At 36.6% G+C, this 27,517-nt stretch overlaps 1 protein-coding gene and 1 long non-coding RNA gene across 6 annotated transcripts in view; one reads left to right on the top strand and one right to left on the bottom strand.

Moving 5' to 3' along the window:
• Positions 1-4,191: 4,191 nt before the first annotated feature.
• Positions 4,192-5,746, bottom strand: LOC139959483 (uncharacterized). Of its 2 annotated transcripts, none has more exons than XR_011790138.1 (3): positions 5,607-5,746; positions 4,794-4,897; positions 4,192-4,330 (listed from the first exon to the last, which is right to left on the bottom strand). It is a non-coding gene; the product is annotated as an uncharacterized lncRNA (long non-coding RNA). The 2 variants fall into 2 exon arrangements; XR_011790137.1 differs by having other exon boundaries at positions 4,794-4,944; positions 5,607-5,745.
• Positions 4,873-27,517, top strand: part of LOC139959481 (NADPH:adrenodoxin oxidoreductase, mitochondrial-like) — a 209,201-nt gene continuing 186,556 nt past the window's right edge. The window contains exons 1-6 of one of the 4 annotated variants that reach the window (XM_071957140.1): positions 4,873-4,893; positions 10,175-10,326; positions 11,398-11,493; positions 13,370-13,492; positions 14,523-14,636; positions 16,118-16,219. In XM_071957140.1, the coding sequence (XP_071813241.1) occupies positions 10,183-10,326; positions 11,398-11,493; positions 13,370-13,492; positions 14,523-14,636; positions 16,118-16,219 (579 nt within the window). In that variant the 5' untranslated portion in view covers positions 4,873-4,893; positions 10,175-10,182. The other 3 variants (XM_071957139.1, XM_071957137.1, XM_071957138.1) reach the window with 3 other exon arrangements.

Here is a 27,517-nt window from a genome sequence, read left to right as displayed (position 1 = left end):
TGTATCAAAGACAATTACTGGCTATAGTTGTATCAAAGACATTTCTGGCCTATCTATATATGTATCTACAAGTATCAGCAGTTGAAAAGTAAGACTACGCTGTACATGTACTTTGCTAATTTTAAATACCGAACATTATGTAGTATTGAATTACGTACTATTTTAACTCGTTTGTTTTTTGGTTTAAAAGTGATATTGAATGAGGTGTCTCGAGTTAGCAAGAGGCCATGGAACCAGAATGAACACTCGGGAAGGGCCGTTTCCGGCCATCTGGGGGGTTTGTAAAACCAAAAATTTTCTTGTACGCTCCGCGCCAACCGATGGTGGCGCTCCGCTCAGATAGTCGTGCCTACAATTTTGAAAATCCATATCAGTCGCAAAAAGTGCTCCCCCCTTTCAAATTCCTGGCTACGTCGCTGACTCACCCAGACTGATCATTGCATTATCACATCTATAGATACATAAAAAATAATAAATAAAATATATGTAAGTTTCTGTAAGTGATAAGAAACAGATTTGATTGATAAGCTGAGTGTCATTTTACAGATTCGCTGATTTGTTATGTTTTATAGATAAGCATGGTTAACTCTCAAAGGGAATATCTGGCTGGCAGAAAATGTGACAGCTGGAGGCTAAAGGAGAATAAAGTATCCCAGCATTTTGACTTAACTTTTGATATGGTTGTTTGCTTGTGTGGTTGGGTGTGCGTGTATGCGTGTGTGTGTGCGTGCATATACAACACCTTGGTTGCTATACATTATTTTGACACCATAATGAGTGCTACACTGTGTATGAGGTCAAAGGCCAGTTGAAGTCAACAGGCGGAAAATTAGCTCAATAATTCTAGCTTTATGAATCTCTAACTTGGTATGTCGATGCACCTTAGTAAGTTCTCGGCTGCTTTTGCGTTATTGAGCAGACAGAAGTTTGATGATATTAGTGGCCCCCAAAAATTACAAAATGCATAGTTTGATGATATATGAAATTCATTAATAGTTCTAAATTAGGATTAGATCTCTTACTGAAATATCGCTGACCTAATAAGGTGATCAAAAGTACAATTTTTATGTAGAAAAAGGGCACATTTTTAACCTGAGGAAAAGTGGGGGCACGTGCCCCTGTGTCACCCCGGTTCCGCCGCCCTTGTTGATAAGATATTATCTTGTTATCTAAACAATTTACTGCAAAATGTTGACTTATTGTGGCAAAGTTTCCTTATGTTGATGGCACTTTTAAGCTTCCGGCCTTCTACGTAGACAACTACGTAAGCACACAATTAGCAAGAAATAACTCGATAGAATTGGGGTATTTTTGGTTTCGACTAGTTTAATTCATTGATTTCAACTTCATGTTTAAGGGTACTGGAAGAAGATAAAGGCGAACAAAGCTTTTGATCGTTGCAAACTTTACAACCCAATATATCTCTCACAGTATAAAGAGTTTCTTTTTCGATGAAACACCGAGATTTCAAGCTACAGCAGTTTATGATTAAATTGTAGAAACTACAATATAAAAAACAAACCGTAATAGAAAATCTGTTAGAAGATAATAAGTCGAAAGTTTGAGATCAATTGCCTCTCAAATTTTGGTCCTATAACTTTCGAATAATATAAAAACAAATGCAAGTAGTAGATGCTGTAATTTGGGAAGCATTTTAGGAAGCACTTTATGAAAATCAAAATGTTGTACCCATTTGTAGTAAATATGAACGGTGGTTGAAATTAGAGTACTGCATCTATAACTAAGCTGGAATACCAGACTGTCACTCTACAACGATATCGGATCCGAATCCGATTTGCCGAAAAAATCGGAAGAGTGGGTTTCCTATTAGGACGGTCACACTACAACGATATCGGTCCGGATAGTCTTCCGATAAAGTAGTCCGAACCGATTTATATATTATGATTGGTCAGCAGGGCGATTTTTATCGGACGTCTGTCCGATTTTGTCCAATCAGCGTTCAGTTTTGCTGAGTTTTATCCAATCAGCGCCTTTGTTTATATATGACGTCACAACTTTGTAAGGCCCTAACTAGTTACCGATCATTATGGCGGGCGAGGAAAATGAGAAATTGATTGAATTTGTGAGGTTGAATCCCTCACTATATGACAAAACTGACAAGAATTTTAAGGATTCTACCCGGAAGAGAGACACATGGGACTCAATTGGGAGACACGTCGGTATGAGTGGTTTTCGTGATTTGAAAACCCCGCATATGAACTCGCATATTATGCATTTTAGTGTAGTCTGATATTTTGTTATACCTAGGAATATAGGCTTTATTGTATTGTATTGCGATAGCTATGCTATTAAATTAATTAGTACTATATACTTTATGACCTTCATCCTCGGGCCGACCAACAACATTGCGTCTGTTTGCTGCTGCGCAGTAAAATTCGACATAAACTTGCAACCTTTCATGAAGTAATCATTCTAAGCTTGTGGTTATGGCAGGCAAAGTCACTGTTTTATTGAGGGAATCGTGAAAAGTTGTTTTCCAATTTACGCAGCCTAGGACTAGCCGAGTCAAACTCGAAGTGAAGTTTGTTGCTTTTCGTGGAATTTGCTCTCTGTACATGTTTAAACTGTATATTTTACTTTCGCTAAGACCAGGGTAGGCCTATCGAACATTACACTTTTTGAGTATAATGTCATCAAACACTCCCGAAAAACTTGACAAGTCAAGCCTTGAAATGGCGGAGATATTGTAGAAGTTAGGCCTAGTGAAGGAATGTTTAATAATGTTTTACACAGTGTTGATAGAACGAAGTTGTGCTAGTAGTAGTACTGTAGTAGTACTAAGGGATTTTGTTCCAAATATGATGGAGGTATGGTTTAATTGGGACTCGAAAAAGTGAGGGTAACACTATGTCAAGCCATGTTTGCAAGAGAGTGAAAATGAACAGGAAGATGGCCTTAGTATCTACTGCCACATTGGCAATCATATGTTGATTTTTAAGAATAATTAATCTGCAGTGAAATTCTTTGAGCAGGACAGAGGAAAGAATGAGTAAGCATCCAAAATGTGTAATCATTTTAATATCTATTGACAGAATTGTGTGAATCTAGTGCCAAGAGAGTGAAAATGAACAGGAAGATGGCCTTAGTATCTACTGCCACATTGGCAATCATATGTTGATTTTTATGAATAATTAATCTGCAGTGTAATTCTTTGAGCACGACAGAGGAAAGAATGAGTAAGCATCCAAAATGTGTAATCATTTTAATATCTATTGACAGAATTGTGAATCTAGTGCCACTGTCACCCTCAAGAAAGAAAAGGAAAGAAAAAATAGAAAGATAAACTGTTCTTTCCCATCTCACCACACCTTCCTTCAATAAAGGATAAAGTTAACTTTGTAAATGGTGATATATGACAGTGAAAATTACTCAATTTTAACAGTACTTGTATTTTAAACGTTGCCAAAGCATGATGACCTCTGCCATCATACTGTACAGAACCAGCTTCTGAATTAAAATAATGCTGGAACTTCTCTCTTGTATTTATAGCCTCATGGCTAGCATGGCAACCTTTCATTTGCATGTCTTGCAAACTGACTGCACTCTCCTGAGCGTTTACAATCTCATTTGTTGGGTCATCTGTGCGGACTGTGAAGTTTTCTGTAGAAAGTTGTGCAAGGCACAAGTAGCTTTAATAAGTCTATCCACATTGTGTGGTTGCAGCTGAATCCTCCTCTGGTAGATCCGCCAACGGGCTGCAAGGATTCCAAAGGCATTCTCTACGACCCTCCTGACCCGTCAAAGGCGATAATTGTATATTCTCTTCCCTTTACAAAGGTGTTGTCCAGGATAAAGCCTCATTAATTTAATTTTCAATGGGAAATCTTCATCACCGACAACCACAAAAAGGTAGCTTTCCTATTTCAGGAGCTCCAGGGAGCTGTTGGCTTGGAGGTACATTCAGCTCATTGCTGTCCATTTGCTATCCTATTTGGCTCCTGGCAAAAATCCCTCCATCACTACATGATCCAAAAGCACCAACATCGATGACAGTTAAACAGTACATGTGGTTAACTATAGCCATGAGAACTACAGAAAAAGTGTGTTTGTAGTTTGCCGGTTTGTAGGTGCCTGGATAACCACATGCTTGCCATCAATTGCACCAATGCAGTTTGGAAATTGCCATCTATTGAGGAATCCTTCCGCTGTTGTCTCCCAATCCTTTCTCTTAGTTTGGAACCGGCATGTACAGTGATTGTAACTTCCTCCAGAGTATTCGCACGTCTCTGGAACTATGCCAACTATGGTGGATTTTCCAACCCTGTAACTGAATCCAAACGACTTGTACAAGTCTCCTGTAGCCAAAAACCTACCAATTGAAAGACAACAATACAAAAATTCATTGTTCTAATTATGTTACTTTGAAGTAAAATATCTATTTATTCTTTTTAAATGGGGAGGCAGCGCAGAAAAGGTGGATGAACTTCTGTAATTCCTTCAATAACTAAAATAAAAAAATGAAGGGCCACAAGTCTGGGGACAAATGCAGGAAAATAAAAAAAATTCAGATACGCTAATGTCCTGCAGTTCCTATTGCCTTTCCTTAAACAACAAGAATAAATCATTGCAACGCATTATCAAAGAGAAGAGCAATAATGATTATTGACTTACTATTACCCAACATGAGATGAATTTTAATTACCAGTTAACATTGAAACAAGTGTTTGCAGTTCTCATCTTGTATTGGATTCATGGAAATCTGCAAAGTATTTTATTTATTTTTTTTTCCATTCAGAACTTGTGGAAGATGATAGATCTGTGGAACATCTTACATTTCACATGCAATCCACTACTGCAGGACTGGATATGGTCTTAGAGGAAGCATGTGGGAGTAATTCACCAGGCCAATCACCCTGCATTCCATCTCCCAAGGTACCTATCCGCACAAAGAAGAAGCAAAATCAGGAGACAGATTCTTTTATCCTGGAATATTTTAAAGAGAAAAGGCAACATCTGACTAAGGAAGATGATATCGATCACTTCTTCAATCAATGGCATGCACAGTGCGTAAGTTCCCTGTGCACCTCCAATCAGAAATTAAATTTGAAATTCATCAGATCATTCACAGAGTAGAAATCAAAATGTTAGATTAACCCCCAGAGCCTTGAATATGAGCATTCATTTCCATTAATTGTATAAAAAATATCAGCAGATCAATTTGAAGAAGCGGATCGGTATCATATTTCTTATAATGCTGATATTATTTATTCCATTTCTGTCATTCTTATATTTCTATTAAATATGTGTTAGTGTCTTCTCTCGAGTCCATGTATTCAGTAAAATATACAGTAGATATACCACAGACTTAGCAAGGTCTGACACAGTGCCATATTAACTTTTTATACTGGCAGATCACATTTATTTTAAACGAGGTCGGCCAATTTACCTTGTTTTAGGGGTAGACTCTGAGTTTGAATGCAGATCTCCAGCCCTCCATGTTACACTGTTCAATCTCTCGTCTTTTAAGACTTAGGCTTACTTCCCAGATATCGTTTGATAATATTACGCAATGGCGAAGATAGTTCTCAAAGCAGCAAGTTTTGCCTTAAGTAGACTTCATTACATCAATATCAACGCTTGCTTACCTTAAACAAATCGACAATCTTTGAAGAGCAGAAATTTGTTTTCAGAGCTGCATCACCTGATTTTGAGATCAACTTGTACTAGCATAGGTCCAAATTGTGGTTAACTGGTCCTGGTTCATTCTAAAGTCTTGGTCTTGGTGTGATACTGCACAAATCGCCCCTGATGTGGCTGTTGACGTGCAGTCCTCCAAGCTGGCTAATGGTGCTGCTGACTTCCCAGCATTAACTTGAAGGAGGCGGTGTTTGGTGCTGAAAGTAGTTGTAGAACTTGTCCTTGTGACTAGACAGTTCTCTTACCAGACTGTGGTACTTGCCAAGCTCCTCCACCATTTCATTCATTTCAAATGATTTTCATGTTCCCACAATCTGGGACATCTTTCACGTTTCCTCCTCCATTATTGATAGAGGATCATCTCTTCGTCCATTTCATCGACTGCCATGTTTCCCACTTAATAACTGAGTTGCATTGACGTACGTACAGTCGTAGGCGCGCACACATGTTGCTACCTAGAATGCACACTGCGTTTAAATTTCGCTGTAGTGTGACTTATTCCCCGAATCCGATTTACAGGAGCGGTTTTATGTCGGATCAGTTTCTGGTCAGATATCGCTGTAGTATGACCCCGGCTTACCAGACGGCTGATGATGAATGGCAAAATAACGATCTATAGTTGCACTTGCAACCGTTCCTTTTATAGACAGAATTCGACAAATTGATGTCTGTTTGAACATTTTGGGACGAAACAACAACTAGTCAACTATGCGTACGCATGTCGCCTAAGAAAACACGAGTACTGACCATAACTGTACACAATAATGTGTCAACAAAATTCGGTCAGTGTTTAACTAGCATGTCATGTTGTGACTTTCACGGTGCCGGTGAGATACAGGTTAACTATTTTGTGTGTGCCCGCGACCGCGCTGTTGAAATAATTAAATTGTAATGCAATCACTTTCACGAGATAAATGCTTCACCTACGGATTTCTTACTTCAACGTTACCTAGGATCAAACCTATTCAAGTTCCTTTTCTGGTTCCCATGTTTTAATGATGCTTTGCCTTAAAATGATAAGGTCGGATGGTTTGCGGTTGTGCCATCTCCTATACCTGAACCAAATTTCAAAGTGTTAGTACCATTTCCACGAAATATTTTCTGCGTTATTCCATCTCAAATAAGATCAGGACGGGTTAGACTATAACGTTGAGAGTAAGAGTTATTTTACTTTCATGTGACAATATTCGTCCCTGTGTATTCACTGACGCAACTCAAGCTGTAGCAGGCCGTTAAATCATGCGACGGTAACCCAGTAGTTTAAAGATTGCATGCCATAACTAAAGGTTAGGGCTTAGGCTAGCCCAGAATAATTTAATGCTACACAGCTAGGGCCTAGGCTTAAGTTAGATTAGAGCTAGCACTACCTCTCGAACATCAGGAAGACTTACATAAACAGGTACAGATTAATTTTAGTAACAATACTAAGGAAAGTTTGAAACACATTCCCATTACCACTTGCCCGTGTTGCTGAACTGTCTTACAACTGTAAGTAACTGTCACATGTGACGATCATACCAGGCATTGCGTATCGCTAACATAAACTGTCACTTCAACTTCAAGGTACTGCTTTTCATAGTCATACTGTTGTTGTTTCTTCTGTCAAAATTTGCATAGAAATACTTCGATTAAACCTGTGGGGAAATATTAAAACAAAATTTCTTCAAATGTGGTGTAAGACAGACTTAATACAAAGTCACCATTTTCAAAAAGTTGCCCTGACAGTAGCAGTCATAAAGATGCCACTACACAATATTGCATAGAATAAGCTATAGCTTAGGTCTGTGAATTATGTATGGAGAACATTTTATGTTAGCTGCCATCATAAAGTTACCACCCTACAGTATATAAAACTGTGATTACTATGTTTATCATTGATTTTCTTATATATTATACTGTACCACATGTGGTAACTGCAGTTACATAAGTAGTTAGTTAGAATATAGCTTCAGGAATGCCCCAGTAAATCACAAGTTAAGAATTCATATTTTCAAAAGTCTGGAGAACTTGGCTAAAATGATTTCTTTCACATTTCTTGGTCCAAGCAAAGAACTTGAAATCCCTTTTTTTTAGGTTTACTAGTGCATTGTTTTAGTGGACAAACTTTTTTGTCAGATAGATATATTTGGGAAGAAATATACTCTATTCTGGTATTTCATGTGAAGGATATAGAGCTGTATGATAGGTGTTTTCGACCTTCTTTGAAGTTCTTTCGTACAACTTTCAAAGTTAAACTGAATACAGCTTGTTCTTGGAACAATTCATGTTGAAATTACACAAATTCTGCTAAACACAACATTTTATTGATGCAAGATCATTGCAACATGATTTGATGGAAGTAGAAGTTATTGGGGGGGGGGGGAGGGGGAGATGGGGCAGGGATAGTAACTTTAGATATTTATAATCCCTGCACATTCATCTGGAGTATACCATTCACACCACTATCCCTCTGTTAACTATTGCTGAATGTCATGAATAATTATAACAGTTCTATTGAACTTGCCTTAAAAAACTAAAATATGACTCCTAACATGTTATTCCATGCTTGTGCAACAGCCAGTCTTATAATGATTGCTTGATTCCATAGCCATATGGCTGCCTGGTGAATAGGACTGACCATAAAAAGGCAAGACTACAGTACCTTACCCCCTAATCCCAAACTGTCAATATTGAATGTCAGTAAATACACACATTCTCTACTTGAAACTGACAATTTAGAGATTTAATTGATATATTATCAGTATACATAAGATCTGCTAACCTAAACATTTACAAATTTCATATTTACTGTCGATTTGACTGTCAATTTGAAGTTAATGCATACTGTAAAGTTACAAGTCTAATAAACTTAATGTCCAATTATTCTTAGTCTTCAAGTACTGATTAATCAACAAAGCACTTCATTCTGATACCACACATGTACACAATTTACAAATATCCTTAGCCATTGGTGAAGTGTCTACTAGTACTGTGGCATGTAGGCCCAGCAGAGTTCCCAGAAAAGCCAACTTAACATGCTAGTGAAATATGTATGATATCAATTAGCAGTGTAAAAGGCAGTGGAAGACCACATACATTTGCAGTGTTGACTTTACAGAGTACAACAACATGATTTAAAAATTCAGTTCAAGGTGTTAGCCAATAAGAGGCTTGTTTACTGGCTTGCATGCTAAGTGAGTGGCCAAAATAAGGCTTATCATTTCCACCATGTTGAATTGCTAGATGTTATTCTGTTTACAAGAAAGTTTTAATTCCTATTGTTAAGAGGGTGAACTTGGGAAGAGGGGACTATTGGTTGATTACAAAGAATTTGTGAAGTCGGAGGATTTGAAAACGAGCTGATGCTGTAACCAGATAGCATATATTCAATATAGGCAGTATATTTATGGGACTTTATTTTGATGGTTGTTGGAATAACAATGGAAGGAAGTGTACGTGGAAGTCAAAATGTGGAGGGGAGAGAAGGGGGGGGGTGGATAGGGATGGAATAGGAGGGGTATGAGAGGGCCTGAATATGAGAATTAAATTGGCAGTACTGTATGATTTACGGGGCTTGAAACTATTAGGGATGGTAGGAGGAATGGGGCTTTACAGAGAGCCTAAAGAAGGGAAAGGGGGTGGGGAACGAAGAAAAAGAAAGAAAAATAGGGAGAAAGGGAATAGAGGAGAGCATATGTGACAGATGAGAAAGAGTGTATACAGTAAGTCAATGTTGTTTAAAAGAGCTTGATGTAAATGAGAAATTGATGACAAGACAAGAGGGATTGAAAGTGTAATGAATGGGAAGGGGGAGGGTTGAAAAAGGTTCAGTTTAAAATTATTTAAACAGTTATAAATGTGTGGGAGGGGGAAAGAGCCTTGCTAGTCACGCTGGGATCCTTAATTCTGATTTTTTTCCAAATTTTGTGCATTTTCAGTGAATGACTGTAAGTCTCCAAGGGGAGAAAGGATTAATGAACATACTAATATCAATTTAGTTGATTGGTAAACATTTGATAAAAAAAATTCTATTCAAGGATAACAAATTTAATAATTTTATTTATGAACCCCCACCCCCCCCCAAGAAAAGAAAGAAAAATAATTGGAAGTACTAATTTGCATGCTTCCTTCTCAGCTTGTTAACTCACAATGTATGCCCCTTACATATGCAGTTTGTAAGCTTACTTCTCCCTTTGCACACTCGTAACTTTAAATGTGAAGGCATTCAAGACGAGAATTTCTGCACAAGACTGGAGATAAAGCATGAAAGTTGCACACAGTGCAGTACTTAAATTAATCATTCACTAAGGTAATCAATGGTGACAAGGTGGGTAAACCTTAAATGTTGAGATGTGGGGAAGGGAAAAGTGAGGGAATGGGGGTTACTGTATAGAAGGAGGAAGACTGTTCTAGTTAAATCTGGTGTATTGCGCCAGTAATGAATTTACACAAGATTTCTGTTTAGTCTGTTAATTTATCTCTTCACATCACCAATTAGTGGCAAATTCTGTAGATGTAATTCTTGTTATTTCTACAGCTTCTGTAATGCATAAGTCCTTACACAAATGTCAATGGAGAAAACCAACTGGACATGTCCGATTCCTTTCATCTCAGCAAGACAGCAGCTTCCGTGTTTGTGTTGTTGGTAGTGGTCCAGCTGGATTTTACACTGCACAATCACTATTAAAGGTAAGACTGTACACATGAAATCATTTGTTCACCAAAAGTGGTTTCATTGATCAAGGCTTAAAGTTAAAAAACAGATAGTCCAGTTAATGGCATTTCCTTTTCTGTATGCAATAATGCAGCTATATCATTTTGTGCATCCCCTACTAACTACCTGCGTTATCTTTGCTATGATGATTATATTTGAAATGAGAAGAAAAAAAGCGTCATGTTTGTTGGCCATAGAATTTGAAGGTCTTGTTTACGTCTCCCCCCCCCCCCCCTCTTTCTCAACATAAAACAAATAAAGAATAAAACAATGTTGCAAAAACCCACACATTGCTTTTATGGTTGCGACTTTACTGAATGGGAAACAAACTGACTATCCATGACAATCTATTTGTTTTTTAATATTTATGTATTTCATCACAACTTTACCATCAGGCCTACAAATACCAAGGTAGAATCAGAAAGATTGTGTAAACACTGCCTCATGTATATACTTTTCTTTTTGAATATATTCGATTTTAAATCCACCCGAGTGGAACTCCATTCTGTGGTCCTCTGTCAAGTATTATCAAAACACCCATTCATTGAAGGATGACTTATGCATCAAAACAATCTTGATTTGTAAATCAGTGCACTACATTTAAACAGCCTGGTTCAGGTTTGTCCTTTATATCAACAAACCTCTGAGTTCAGCACACAGACCATTAGGTCAACTCCTGACAAGAAAGACAAAATCAATACTGAAAATGTTATGGTCCCAAGAAATGACTAAGCAACTTGTTACATTCTTTGTCAAGGACGAAATGATGGTGAAATTTATCCATTAACTATTTTGTTTTCATGCTGTGTAAATGCTTGATAGAGCTAGCAGACGGTTCTCTACATTGTATCATTTTTGTAGGAGAAACATATACCAACACTTAAAAACTCTTGAGTCATTCTGTTATCTTATGTATGTGGATAATTTTGAACCATTCAATTGAAATCAAGTTTGTTGAGTAAATTTAAAACTTAAAATTTAAAGTAAACTGTTGATTGTATTTGCATAACAATTATCTCTTTTACTGGGAATGTTTTTCATTGTAGAATAATCCAAATGTTACAGTGGATATCTTAGAGAAGTTACCTGTTCCATTTGGGCTCGTGAGGTACGGTGTTGCACCAGACCATCCTGAAGTCAAGGTATCAGTTTGTCTTTGAATAGATTCTATTGCAGTATAGCAGTATGAAGTGTTATTTGGTTTTCATCTCTTTTTATGTTTAAAGTGATATTTAAATTTGGAACCCTGTAGAGCTTTATGGTACCATCTTTTTTAAATTCAAACGAAACATTGGCTGTTAAAAGTGTTTGTACAGAGAAAATTCATGAACATAGACTGTCAAGCTAGAAGCAGTTAATTTGTTCCTTATTTCTTGGTGGATCTAATATAACCTTCAGTACTTTCAAAGTACCAATACTCAAGGAATACATGTTTCTATGTCAGCTTTCTTTGAATGTTAGGCATTTAAAAAGTTAGCAAACACTTTGCTTGGTGCATAAACCACCCAAGTGCTCATTTAAGTTAGTGTACAAATGCAGGCTGTCGACATTTTCAGCTGTGTTTCAAAACCTTCGAACTTACAAGAGATTACAAGTTTCTGTTGGTGTATTTCATTCTCCATCTGTAAAATTGAAGCAGAGACCTCATTCCATTTCATTGTGTGCTTGAATTGGTCTATGCCTGTCTCAGTCATGTACAACATAGCATTATAAACCATAATTAGAAGTTTAAAATTCATGACATGTAGGGTAACAACCCTCGCAACTCAACAGAGTGATACTTAATCTAAGCCCAGGGGCAAAATTGTCTCAAAAATAGCCTCAGAGACTGCAATAATAAAATGGGGAAAGTTTTATGTTAGTTTGAGCAGAACTTACACTCTCCCCTCTTGTTTCTCAACCAGTGGTTAATTCAATTATGCTCCTAAATATGAAGATGAATTGGAACAGAAAAATATTTTGAGTGGGAGATTTGATGATCTGAATATCAATTTTAAGGTCTTCTGCTCTCTCCTTAAAGCTGTGGACTTTGTTAACCCTTACCTGCCTGCTGGAGGATAGTAACTGATCTGTGTTACTAATACCTACTCCACAATATTGGTTTATCAATAGCTCACACCTAAAAACATTAATACAAGTGAATTTGTGCTTTGTCAAGTGCCAATCACGACAACATAGGAACTGAAAAAGATCCTGAACAGATCGGCAGAATTGATCATGCAAAACCGTCTTAGAGTAAAAAAAAAATGATATTCTGCGAAACTTAACCGTAGATTAAGTGCATGTGGAGAGTGATTGAGATGAAGCAACCAAAGGGGTGAATAACCTTATATTGAGTTCTCCATGTTAACCATTGAAACAGATGCACACAGACTGTACTTTACAGCACCATGCAATCATATTTATGCTGTAATTTGTGCATAAATAGTTTGCTCAAGCAGAAGTATTATTATATAAAATTCATAAGAAGCTGTCTCCAAGAATGTTTTAACAATTTTTTTTTTAACTCAATGTAGCTTTGAATCAAAATCTTCATTTTACCAGAAAGACTTTGCATTAAGCTCAACACTCGATAGATCATACAACATTGGAATTTGGAAATTCTGTATAGAGTACTTTTGCACATTGCAAAATTTATAACATGTTCAGTGTGTATGGTAATCATATGGTTTTCCAAATACATTTGGATATTCCTTCAGCCTACGAGTGTTTTGTTGTTATGAGTTGCACAAGCCTTCACTGCCAGAATTGTGGATCTCATGTACATATTCAGCTCTATTTGTGTAGATAAACAATGTATCCAAATACTCTGTGGTTGATCACTGCAGAGGAGATGGGAACAACCAGTTGAGGTGTATGTCTGTGTCATGTTGTTAGTATTGTTTCTTTTCTTTTCTTACAATTTTCTATCAGATCTTTAAACTAGAAATATAACATTGTTTTTGGTGATGTCTTTTTACTATTTAAGCATTTGTCTCATTTACGAACATTCTTTTTCACATTTCATTTTCAACTCAGAATGTTGTCAACCAATTTACAAATCTAGCTCAAAGTGGTCGCTGCAATTTCCTGGGTAATATAAACATTGGAACAGATGTCACTGTTAAAGAACTGCTTAATGGCTATAGTGCTGTTGTATTGGTAAGTTATTGCTGATCTGAGCCAAATATGTGTCAACTGGCATGAATTTATTAATTGAATCATTGCATAAGACACCTATTTGTTTATATGTACCACAAATTTGGCCAGCACTCAAATACTCTTTAACCTCATGTACATTTTTAGCTTGCTGTTTTAATTGATAACTTTGGAGAGTCTGTTACTTCGAATTCAAACTTTAACATTTAGCCTAGGCCTGTGTTGTGCACTTTCAGATCAGACAGACCCAGCCATGCTTACTTTCAAGCATCAAGGAGGTTGATACTGCTATCAATAAATGTTAAGTTATTGTTTCTTAGGCAAGACTTAGCAGTGGATAGCATGTTAATGTATCATAGCAGTAGTTATTTGGAGTGAGTATATGTTGTGGGATATGGTTAATATGTTAGTAATGAAGCCTTATCAGCTATTTCTACATAGACATGACTGCTGATGGGAATTGTCATTTGAAGTGTTGAAGAGACGTACATGACTAGTCAATGTTTTCTAAAAGCTCAAATGTTTGACAGGATAGATCAGTAACCAAAGTTTACATATTATCGACCATTGGCAGGCTGCTTTGGTAGGTTTTCCAGTGTTGGCTTACTTAAAGGGTATAATTATAGATTTTGTCCTAATCAGTGGAGGGGAGCTTACAAGCCCACTAACACTGGATTCTGCACTGGAGGTGACAGATGAAACATATTTTAAGCACATGATACATAGGTTGTCAATTCTAGTAGTTTCTGATGATTCATAATACTGCTAGGCTAGACTGATTTCTTTAGTTTATGGCCTGGTTGTCTTTCAAGAGGAAGATTGCTGGCTGTTATGACTTTTAAATAAGAATCTATTTGTCAATAACCTCAGGAAACAGATACTATAATATATTATTTAGAATGGAAATATTCCTACCTTAGGAGAGATATGAGGTTGCATGCTCAAGTTCTTACTAAAAGTAAATTTGAAAACTTTTGAGGTTTTCAGTGCTTGTAGCTTATCATGATCTCTGTTTTTCATATTTCTGTTCTAGGCATATGGTGCAGCAAGTGACAGGAGGCTTGACATTCCTGGTGAAGACTCAGAGGGCGTCATATCAGCAAGAAATTTTGTTGGCTGGTACAATGGACTTCCCCAAGATAGCGAGGTGACTACTTAAAAAATTAAAAACTTTTTATGATCTTTTCATAAAACCGATGGCAATTAATTACATTAATATCAAATATCAATTTCTGTCTGCGGATTTGAATTTATAGATTCTACAATGATGATTGATAATGAGATGGGTAAAGAGTACCCATATCTCTCTGGTTGTGGTTGATTTGTGGTTTCCTGCCTAAGGGGTACATGACTCTCTATCTTAGAGAGAGTATTGTAGCTCAGTTAATCAAACTTGTCAAATTTTAGAAATCCAGGACTTAAAGTTCTCCATAAATTGACGGATGCCTTGAAGGCAGATTACAAACCTGCAAAGAAAACAAAAGATGTGGATTGTAAAACATATTTCATAACTAGTTTACCCATGCTCGCATCGTGCAGCAAGATCGTGCATACTTTGCTTGAGAATATTGCACATGTATATTGTTCATCATACAATTAGTTGCTTAAAATCCTTCCATTCACTAGAAAACAAGGAAGATTTTTAAACTGTAATTGTTTGGTACAAGAATATGCAGCTGTTGATCATCCATGCGTTTAGGGGTATTATATTACTTTTCTGCTTTAGTAAAGAGCCCCTCCAATAAAAGCACAGAAAGAATTTAAGGGGTGCTTCCTATTTTGTGGATTGACCTCCTATTTACCATTCCTGTGTTACTTTTTATGCTAACCAGTCTTTGACAAACATTGTAAACTGTTTTCCAGGTTAATACTAAAATGTTTTGTGGCCTTCATAAGTAGCATCCATTCTTTCCTCATCATTGTTACTATCAGTTCTAACTAGTTCAGTAAAACTAAAAGGGAACTTTCTGAAAAGTTAATGCAAAAGGAGAAGAAAATATAGTGTATAAATTTCAGCCATAAACAATCCAAAATATATAACCTTACACACATTTTGTCAAAGCTATGCTTGACTCTCAAGTTTATTTAGTTGTGATCAAGCATTCGTGTATTTTATGTTGTTTTTTGAAGCAAAGGAATGTTATAGAAATGATGGTATTCAGATAAACTGTAAGTTTTTATCAAAACATTTCATACTTGCTACTATGCTGTTATATATATTTTTGCAAAATCTGTTGGTTTACAATTTTTATGTTGAAATTGCTATAATTAACAGACACTTTTTTTTTTCATGATAGGCATTGTATTATCGTGTAGTCAAATAAAGGTACTGTTAAACTGAAACTTTACCAGCCCTTGGGTGACACAACGTTAGTTCCAATGTTACAAATTTTCTGGAAGCGTGGGCATTAAGCATTATCTTTGGCATGATGCTAACTCAAGCTGGAAGGGTGGGCATTAAGGAAGGGTGGGCATTAAGTAGGATTATCATCATCCAGCTCACCCGAAGACATGACACTGGACCTTTCCTCTGAATTAGTTTTATTTAAAGGCGCATGTGTTAGGAACACTCTCAGTCTAAATTTGTTTAATGCAAGGTCTCCCTAATTTTACTATGATTTGTTTCAGTTGAAACCGAATTTGAATACAGACACAGCTGTGGTTATTGGACAAGGAAATGTAGCTCTAGATGTAGCTAGGATACTCTTAACACCGATTGAAATACTTCAGGTGAGTTGAATGTTATGTTTTCAAAAGGATAATCCAAACGAAAGTTTATTTCCTGACAAATGAAAAGGAGAATAGGTACTAAGCATCCTGGTGTAGTTTGCATGCAATTCCTACGTAAAGATTACAAGATATTTTCAGTTGGAATTGTCACAGTTTGTATCATAAGTGAACTTGAAGCAAACAGGTGTGATGTCAAAGTTGCACACTGACAGCAAAAAGTTTTTGTCTAAGTTCTTTACATCTTCTGTTTAATGTTTTGCCTCTGGATTGGATAGATTTTCTCTTTCATCAACCGAGAATAAATTTTCACCTGGACTATCCACTTAATTGCTTGTTTTCTTTGCCTGAACCTCTCCATATAGTTAACCTGTTCAGTCTTTATGTTAGGTTAGTACTTCTGTAAGGTACAGTGTTAGTCCCATCGTTATATTACATGAATGGGCTCATGTAGTCGTTGGCTAAGAAGTCCGTCACATGGTTGGGAATATTTATGCCTCTTAGTTGATACAAATCATGGACAGCACAACCCTTGTGGCTTCACAGCTAGATAATATACAAATGAGCTTATGTCAACATTCACCTAAAAGCTTCTACAGAGACTGTAGCAAAACAAAACACAGTCTGGAGGAACAGACACCCCGTCTTGGGGAACAAATAAACAATCAATCAGAGAATATGTGCAGGGCAAAATGTTGTGCCCCCTTTTCCAGGTTCTTCCTTGGACAACCATGTCTTACTCTTTGGTTGTCCCAACAGCATATTTGGTTGTCCCAAAAATGTAGCAAAATAATATAGAGTGATCATTATGTACAAAGTGGAGAGTCGTGTAGATTTGGTGAACAGAAAATCAGCTTCGGTCCAGTTAAACTCCTCCTCGGGTGGATCATAGGCCTGCCACTACCTTTGTTTTGTTTCAGTATCTCCAAGGGTGGTGGAAGTTGAAATCAATTTATCATTTTACCTATCTGGGTAGCCTCTTCAGTTAATAGCTAAGTTTGTTTGTTTGAGACCATCAGACGATCATTAAACATTTGCCCTGATGTGAGTGCATCCACCCTGTGATGTATCTTGGACTCTTCTCTGAAAAATGATTTCTGAATTACAGGCAAGATGGCAAGGCCACTTCAGAAGATGTGTGTTTTGTGCCCTCTATATTGTCCTTTATCAAAAGTTGGTTATAACTTGAAAGTTAATTTGTTGGGTGGCCACTGCAGGGAAACCATCTGCTATCCTTCCTGAATTTCTGCAGTTCAATACAATACAAAACATCACAGATTGAGTGTTTTTGTTGTAAATGTAGTATTTGGTGTCACTGCCCATTTTAGAGAAGGGAGGTGAGGTTGCAGCAGAGGGAGCATTTAATTGTTGCAGGTTTAGCATATATTATGTCATAGTTATTAGCTATTTTTTTGTTCATAAGAAGTCAGGAATTACACTGGCGTCACTTCGGTTTGTGAAAGATTAACTTGCATGGAAGTTTTGATTCCTTGCAGAGTACAGATAACCTCCATTAGTTGACACGAAGCATGAAGAGAAAAGGAAAATTCATTTTTCCCCCCACATTTTCCTTAGGCCAGTGATGGCCCAACTATTTTGTTGTACAATGGAACACAGATAAGTTATCTCTCCCAGCCAGTGATCACAAGCTAGCCCATATATGAGGGAATGCCACATTGGTTTGCTTTGAGATATTTAATAGATAAGTTATCACTCCCAGCCAGTGATCACAAGCTAGCCCATATATGAGGGAATGCCATTTTGGTTTGCTTTGAGGTATTTAATAGATAAGTTATCACTCCCAGCCAGTGATCACAAGCTAGCCCATATATGAGGGAATGCCATTTTGGTTTGCTTTGAGGTATTTAATAGATAAGTTATCACTCCCAGCCAGTGATCACAAGCTAGCCCGTATGTTGAGGGAATGTCATTTTTGTTTTCTTTGAGGTATTAAATAGATGAGTTATCTCTCCCAACCAGTGGTCACATGCTAGCCCGTATATGAGGGAATGCCATTCTGGTTTGCTTTGAGGTATTAAATAGCAACATTTTGAGGAAGTCTTGTTTGGAATTATTTTAGTTGTCTCCTCCTCTTATTAAGTCTTTTGTTAAGTCAAAGTAGTGTGTGTCATATATGTGTGCCTCTTATAATATGATTGAAGCTAAATTAGATCCTGACCAATGTATTTGCCTTTCTGATTCATTTTAAGTATTACCGATTTTAATTCTCCTTCCATGACTGGTGGTCAATCCATTGTGCAAACCAACAATTCCCTTTCATTGTCTTTTGTTAACAGTTTGTTTACCTCTCTTGCTTGTGAAGTGAATAACTTAGTATCAAGATATTATTAAGAACAGTTTTAAGTTCATAGCAAGCAAAAGAAGAAGCCTGCAACTTTCTGTTTCTTTCTCTGTAGATATTTTCATTTGTTAGTTCCACCTGCCTTTCTTCAGAGCAACGAAACCAATTTATGTCTATCTGTCCAAAACTAGCTGCCATCTGTTATCGAGATTACTGTCTATAAGTATCCTCATCAAGGCTAGGTTATGTTTATCTAGTATTAGTCGCGATACAGTTCAGTGTGTATTTGTATTCAATGCATCTTTTAATTTGCATTCTAATCGCTTGGTAATGGTAATTGGTCACAGTATTGTGGTTGAAACAATAAACTGGTTTTTCAATTCTTGTGACAGTAATGTTCCTTTCGGTATATTACCTACTGTAGACAACTATGACAGATGTTGTTATGTGTACAGTGGGAGTAAATAGCTCACGATTGAGTCAAATGGTTGAGCAGGAAACCCTGCTACGAGTCAAAAATATCCAAATAGGTCACGACCTGTAGCTCTGATGAATATAAGATCATCATCAATCTGAGCCCATTAAATGAAGGGAACTGTAATCAGCAGTAGGTAGTGTTGGTTATCGTTATGGAAGGAGGTTGTGGTGGAGGGACGGGGAGGCTTAATTTGACAGGTTAGTTTTCATCAGAGTTCTTTAAACAATTCTCATGTATGCAGATTTAAAGCAAGATGTTATTTTACATTGTTGTCAGACACAGCAAACTAACAAACATGTTTTATGAGTGATTACTTTGAAAAGGATACAAAAATACTTGATTCAAATGCTTTAGTTAAAATACCATTTTGTCTTATATTTTTACACTGTTTCAGCTTTGTCACTAATGAACTATATAATGCTCTTACAAATCTCACTACAAGTCTCTTTTACCCAAAAATTGGAGATAAAGTTTTCCTACCAATATTTGTTTCTAAATGATAGCAGAAAAAAAAATAATAACCATGGTTATGATTGGAGAAATATATTCTTGCCTTATATTTTTGCCTGGCTTGCATCTTAGATTACGTTACCTATGTACATAATACTTTTTGGACGTATGTAGCACAAGACTGTAATCTTGTAAAGGTGATGACAAAACTTATATTTGTTGTTTCTGTTGTTGCCCTCACAATGTTTGGCTGCCCTGTATCATATCATAGAGGTCACTTCCGGTTAACTTTAAGTTTTACTTAATATTAGGTACTTTAAGTTACTGGGCATGTCTATCCAAGGATCCTATTAACCAGTTCCTGGCTGGGATCGCTGAGCCACAGTTATTAAACACTGTGTTTTAAAAATTAGTATAAACCCAAGTATAACCACTTTCAATCAATGCAACCCAGAAAGTGCAGGTGAAGGATTTCAAGAGCAATTGACATACATGAAAACAATTCGACAGACAAATATGTTCAGGATTGTAAATAATGATTTAAGAATTACAAGTTCTTGTGGATCTACCAAAGCAGCTTTAGGTTGGTGCATTTCAGTTTGATTTAGGAGTTATAACATTTGAGACATACTTGTTAATGAACAAAAACATATTTGGCTAGAAGGAGATTGTAACCAGTGGCCTCATGGGTTAATATTAGGACTATGCAATCTTTCCTTGGAACTAACTGAGATATAGTACTTGTAGTAATAACGAACGCTGTGCGTACTGTGTAGTATGCTAATGTCAGCTTTTGATCCCTTCAAGTGTTACTTAACTGCTTGCATATATTTCTTGTTTTACCTGAATGAATCTATGAAAGCGTTGTATCTTCAAAGGAGTTTTTGTGTGTTACACATTAACAAACAGGGGTTTAGACAGCCAGTTGTCCAGCCGTCTTTTGCACCGCCGGTTACGCAAATTGGCTGCCTAATTTTCAAGGCATTGCTTGCAAAGTATATATGAAGCCATGTAAATTTCTCACAAGTTTTCTCAGGTTGATGTCTATAGCTAGTAATGCAAACTGGTATGCTAGTAGTAGCCTAATGTTAAGGCATCCGTTGTTAGGATAGTGGCAGTGGTGAATTGAATAGAGTCAATTACATGCTTCAAGTTTACATTGAATATCATGTGCGAGCGAATCCTGATCGATCATCATTTGAACACTTTTATACGGTCAACGACCCTTCTCCATTGACTTAACTACATGCGGGAGAATTCACACACTAAAGTTCCATTGACTTTGTCGCGCATGTCGCTGGAAATCTATCTTGCTGTGGTCAGTTGAGGATTAGGAGCTTAGTGACTGCTGTATCATATTACGAACTTGAGGCAGAATGTTACTACAAAATACCTTACCAGAAGTAGTAACTTCCAATTAAGAAAAAATGTAACTGTACAGCTAGCGGAACAAAATCGTAAAGTATTGTTTCCCATGGCACATACCACTAAGGCAAAGGGGTTACTTAAGCACATACGTACATGCCGTTAGGACTTTGAAAAAAAAGAAGTTGTGTCAGGTTTTGGGCAAAATGTGCCTGAGGGTGTTTGCATGCATTACAAAATACTGCTGTGCCACAGAACTACTGAGAAGTGTTGCCTAACTGGTCACATTTTTAGGGCTTTTTAGGTGCTTTTGGCCCCTTGATTTGATCATGTTGTCCCAAGAAGGTAGGACATCAACTTTAAAAATTTGGACACCCACATCTACCATTTTTACCTCAACCCCTGCCAACAAATGTCTGACAGATGCTCCTTTCCATCTGTCATGGATGTGGTTTGTTATTGATACACTTAATATGCAGATCTATTTTTTACATTATTATTGCCCTAATTTCATGACCAGTAGATAGTCCATTCACTGTTCTACATTTAATGTAAAGCACAACTAGATTTCAGCAAGCTCTAGCAGTAAAATTTAATTTGCTTGTAATTCTGAAAACATCTTCCATGTTTTGAAACCAATTAGATGTTCTTTCCTCGGTGGATAGGTCAATAAAGATGGGCTCTACTAATTCATAAGTATTACTAGAGTATTGTAAGGAGAGTACCATCTGAAGGTTTCCTTCATTCGCTGCTGCGCTAACCAAGTTCATGCTTATTTGTATAGACTGTTTCCTGAGGAGAGTTGCAAAGATTGTTTATCACCACTGGTAACCATGGCAATGAAATGGTTGTCCCAACTAAATGGCTTCAAACTTGCACTTTTTTTATGAGATATTAATAAAACATTTGACATCATGTTGTTGTTCAACTGTGAAGCAATTTCACTCCCTGAGTTGATTTAATGTGTGCCATAGTGCTGTTCGTTTTGATGAGCTTAAAGCAGCATTTTGCGTTTGGTCGCCGTTTTCTACTTTTTTGACATGTCCATCAAGTTTTTTACATATATAAATCACAAAACAGCAAACTGAGATATCAGCCAAGTTTTTCCCTGCCAACATCGTTAATTGGCGAATAATTAAGGATATTTGCAGATAATGAGAAAAGTATCCATGACAAAATTCCACATTTAAAATTAATCGCATACAGTTCCCCCAAACCCACTAGTTTGAATTCAACCAATCAGAGATCCAGGTTAAGTTATGAGCCGTTGCTAAAAATAGATTCAAGACTTTGCGTTGGTACAACCAGGGAGTTGTTATGGAACTCCCTGGTACAACTGCCATTTAGACTGTGCACAAATCAAGCTTGGTGTTGTATTACGTATTGGTCAATGACGTTCGTAGGGTTTAAATATTCATATTATGGGCGAGGTTTATTGGGATCCCAACGGAAAATATCTTGGAGAAAAACAGTGGAAAGTTGCAAATTTTTCGACTTTTATGCCATCATTTGAAGTAAGATTTAAATAGATAAGTTAGTTATGTATGTCGTTATGGTATAGTGGAGTCAGTGAGGTTGAGAAATATCATAGAAAAGGACGCAAAATGCTGCTTTAAACATGTTCAATGTTCCAACCTTTGTCATCAAGTTGGTCAACGTTTAATGTTTCCAGTACCTGCATCTCAATTAGATCCTAGTAATCAGTTTGAACCCTGCTGCTCTGCTCTGAACCACTGCTTCAGTTTGTAGTCAAGCTTATTATTTCTTCAAATTTGTCTCTTATTTGATTGAAGAACTCTCATAGAGACCTTTTTTAGGTTTAATTTGGATTGGGGCGTGAAAGGCTTTACAGTCATTTCCATATCTATATAGTTTTTTATTTAACATCTCAAAGCCATATTTGTTTGTAAATATAAATCGTGAAACGGCCCCTTGCTGTGTTTATTACTACCTTAATACCCAGTCTTATTGATGTAACTTACGTTTGATAACATTGTCAAATCCTAATCAGAAATTGATTTGAGAGATTAGGCTTTCATTTTGAGCCATTCCAAAGTATCCAGAATCAAGAAGATGCAAATCTAAGTGAAGTTTCTATGTGGAGGAATTTCATAACTTTGTTTTGAATTTCATCTGTGCATGGGTTATTCTTTTTATCATTACTCGCATATTTCTCTGATCTGGGCGGTATAATCTGCAACGCAAATTGAGCATCAAGATTGTAATCAATCTTCCATTTTTTGTAGTCACTTTCCAGAGTGTGAAGGTACAAGAACACAAGTACTCTGCATTTACATAGCAAGCAGCTAGTAAATACTGTGATTTAAGATGAGACAGATTTAGTAATAAGGTTGTGTCAGCTGGATGCCTGTTTGATCATATCAGCCTGTTACAGCTATTATTTCTTTAGAAGTTTTGTTGTACCAATGTTTGTTTTTAAACTTCTTCACTAGATGAATAATGAATGCAGATTATATGTTTGTAAATTCGCTCGTCCTAGAGCGAGACACCAACCTTTAATAAATTACTCAAAAATTCTGCAGTTTGTGGCAACAAAATTACACTGCTGCAAATTATTGGCAAAGTTAATATGGATCTAACTAGCAAACAAGTAAAAGATAAAACCTATACTAAATCACAGCAATTGAATAAAACTGTTTGTGATAATTGCCTTTCTTAAGTTAAGTTCGAAAGTTTTCAAAACTGGTTCTTAAATGATTTTTTTAGTGGCAGTATATAAAAAAAGTCCATACTTTTTTTATCGCCACAGTCCTAGGGGATTTTTGATCCTATGGTTCAGGAGAAGTCAATTTTTTAACCTCGCGCCAACTTATTCTAATATATTTTGAACAGTGGGGAAAGACGAGTGACTGTGACATCATCGCAGCACTTCGTTTCAGGGGCTGTGGGGACGCTATCATTAGCAAGCTACACTGTAGTGAGGAAAGTTCAAATTTCTGAAAGTGAAATAGCAATTGTAGATGGAAAATTCTGGGTGAAGTTGCAAATTAGCAATCTTTTGGAGATTTAAATGCGTTCCAGAATTCCCTAACTAGGTTTTCTTCATAATATGTTGTTCTGGTATTTGTAATTGAGAGATTTTCTTAATCACAGCCGTACACGAAGTCTGTACACATTCCTGTGTATTGTATCAAGGCCATGCTTAGAGTGAGATCTGATCGATTCTGAACAATTTGTTGCACTGACGTCACGTCTCGATGTAAGTCAGTGTGAGATTCAAATTTTCTGGCAGGGCGGGCCAACATTTCAAGCACTCTAACACGGGAACTACAAAGGGCAGGCATAGGGCAATAAAAAGACAAAATATGATATGACCGGAAGGACTGGATCCCATTTATCACTAAAAAATTCCTTTAAGTCAGGTGTACATATAGTACTCACCACTCTGGCCGCCATAATATGTTGCAGTTGTGAAAAGGTCTGTGAAGATGTACAAATGATCTGACTTTTTGCCATACAATGCAAAGCGCCCTCACTTTTTTCAAGGCTTCACTGTGGGTCATCAGTCATGAGTGATGATTTAGTTGCTCATGTGTATACATGTTCACTACTGTGATGGTGCTAGTTTGGATGCAAAGAGGGAACTTTGCCAGTGATGTGTAGCAACTATTCATTCTAACAGTCACATACATATCAGCATTTAGCTGAACAGGCTTGCCTCATTAGAAACATTAAAATCTAGTTATTCTATGGAGAATATGATGCAGCTCCTTGTCCAAAAGGTGATCTTAAAGTTTGTTTCATCATGACAAAGTGATATTTTCATGTATATGTTAGGCTACTTGTTGTTCTCTCTGTTGAGTGGGTCCTCCAGTAATCAAATCAAGTGCTAGAGTTTCTGGCCTCAGCTATTGGAAACCAACTTGTAGTTTTCCTTATAAGTAGATATGACTGGTGCATATTCTGTCTTTGGTTGGCCATAGACACATTAGTTCCTCCTTTAGTTTCTATTTTTTCCATTTTCAACAAGTTACAAGTACTCTTACTCAGATATTGAGCCCTGTTGCTTGTGTCATGCTTGAGATGTTGACTGAAAAAAAATCCCTGTTTTGTGCATCGCTGGTGTTTATCGATTCCTTGAAAAGTGGTAATTTTACTCAAATATCGCATATATTGTGCATTATGAGTCAAGTGCGAGAAAGGAGAAGGTTGGTAAATTTAAACTTTAACTATAGTCAAGAGTTTGTGGTTGATGTTATGTGTTGTAAGAGAGGCTAGTACATGTGGATGTTTTATATATGAACAAAGTCCCAATTGTCAGACTTTAAAAAAAATATAGATAACTTCAGTCACATATTCTTGGCTTAACGGTCAGTTATAAATAACAAGAGTTTTTTGGATTGATTTTGGTATTTAGTTATTTTAGTTAGATTCTCTTCCATTTGTTAGCACAGCATCACTTTCATTGTCTCAACTATTCAGGTTTCTCTTGACATAATAAAAGAAAATGTTCAAAAGTTTGCCAATTTGTGATTTGCCTGTAGTATGTTGTTAATACTATATTATTCACAAGTATCCGTTTTTTCCCCTTTTTTGTTGTTGATGAAATATAGTGTGTTTGTCAGGAGTGATAAAAGTAGTACATGACAAAGACATAGTACTACTGTTGTGGTTTTGTTTTGCAAGTCAATTAAATTGACAAGTTTGACATGGAACCGAAGGTTTAGCTGAAATGATTCAACTACCATGTGGTGGAAATGTAAACATGGATAATAGTTTAATAACAAATGCATATGTATAAGTACTGCTAGGCCATTAATTTCATATAAAGCTTTTTCTGTTGTATTTAAATGCTTCTTTCTATCTTCCTGTAAAGTGAAGTGGCACACAGTATTATGAACAGTGGCACACAGTAGTATGGACAGTGGCACACAGTAGTATGAACAGGGGCACACAGTTGGTATGAACAGTCGCACACAGCTTTAGTATGAGCAGTGGCACAAAGTGTGAACAGTGGCACACAGTAGTATGAACAGTATCACATAGTAGTATGAACTGTGGCATACAATAGTATGGACAGTGTCACACACTAGTATGAATATTGGCACACAGTAGTATGAACAGTGGCACACAGTAGTATGAACAGTGGCACACAGTAGTATGAATAGTGGCACACAGTAGTATGAACAGTGGCACACAGTAGTATGAACAGTGGCACACAGTAGTATGGACAGCTGCACATATTAGTATGAACATTGTCATACAGTATTATGAACAGTGGCACACATTAGTATGAACAGTGGCATAAAGTAGTATGGACAGTGTCACACACTAGTATGAACATTGGCACACAGTAGTATGAACAGTGGTACACAGTAGTATGAAAGTGTCACACACTAGTATGAACATTGGCACACAGTAGTATGAACAATATCACATAGTAGCATTCACGAACTGTGACACACAGTAGTATGAGCAGTATCACATAGTAATATGAACAGAGGCACACAGTAGTACGGACAGTGGCACACAGTAGTATGAACAGTGTCACACAGTAGTATGAACAGTATCACATAGTAGTATGAACTGTGGCACACAGTAGTATGGACAGTGGCACACAGAATATATCAAATGGTGGAGTGCTGAGGGTTAGGAAATATTTTGGCCAGGAACACAATGAGCTGGAAAGAATACTTAAACAAAGGATCATGATTTACCATGTGAATACAGAGGAAAGCATAACACACAGTACAATAGGAAAATTGCAAAATATGTAGGACACTAGAAAACAGAAATACTGTTAATGCTGTTAGTGACCGTAAAAATAATAATATTGTACAAACATTATAAAAACATTCCTGATAACTTAATATTTTTTCTAATTTTAACGAAATTATAAAGTGTTAGAATGAAGGTGAGAGATGAAAATTAACAACTTTGCTGCTTGAACACCATCAGATCTAAGTAGATTATACATACTAAGTTTTTTATTCACCTCAGCGGCTTTTGACAAGCAGTACTCAGGACATGCAGATTACTCCTAAGCACTGTGATGGTCGAAATATGACAAATGATTGAGTTGAGTGATGCATTAAGCCAATAACCAACTCAATAGTGTATACATGTTGCATAAGATGATGTTAAAACTGTTGTTGAAAACAAGCTGAAAAGTTTTAATATCAATATATTGCTTATAATCATCCTAATCTTTGATTGCTAGGAAGGTAGCTCTGCTTGTTTTGATTAATCAAGACACGCTAATACGGAAATTTAATTTCAGGAAATAGCTTTCTTGTAGTGTAGTGGTTGTTTTAATTACTTACTATTTCAAGTTTGAGCCATTCTTAATGATTCTTTTTTTCGCCTGTGGATAAAATCACTCAACACACCGAAAACGAAAATATTATACTGGTGAAAACTACTCAAAATTGATACCTTCAATCCATTGCAAAAGCAATAGTGTACTTAAAATACTACATTCCCTCTTCAAAACATAGCTCACATACCTTCAAACAATTGCCGATTTCCATTTAATTGAAAGTTGTAATCAAGGCTACGCAGTGTTTTTTTTTCTTTCTGCAAACCGATGGTAGGCAAGATTTCCCATTGACTTAGTGTGGTGTTAGTCTAAACATCCGATCAAGTCAATGAAATCTCTCATTAAAGGTGTCAAAATAAAAAACTACTTTGGCCTTCTAAAGAATGAATACTGTAGCACTTAAATAGTTCAATTAGATGTTTTATC

This window comes from Apostichopus japonicus, chromosome 19, assembly GCF_037975245.1.
Source record: "Apostichopus japonicus isolate 1M-3 chromosome 19, ASM3797524v1, whole genome shotgun sequence".
Classification (NCBI taxonomy): Eukaryota; Metazoa; Echinodermata; class Holothuroidea; order Aspidochirotida; family Stichopodidae; genus Apostichopus; species Apostichopus japonicus.
The sequence above is the reverse complement of the archived record's forward strand: the minus strand, read 5'-3'. Positions and strand labels throughout refer to the sequence as shown.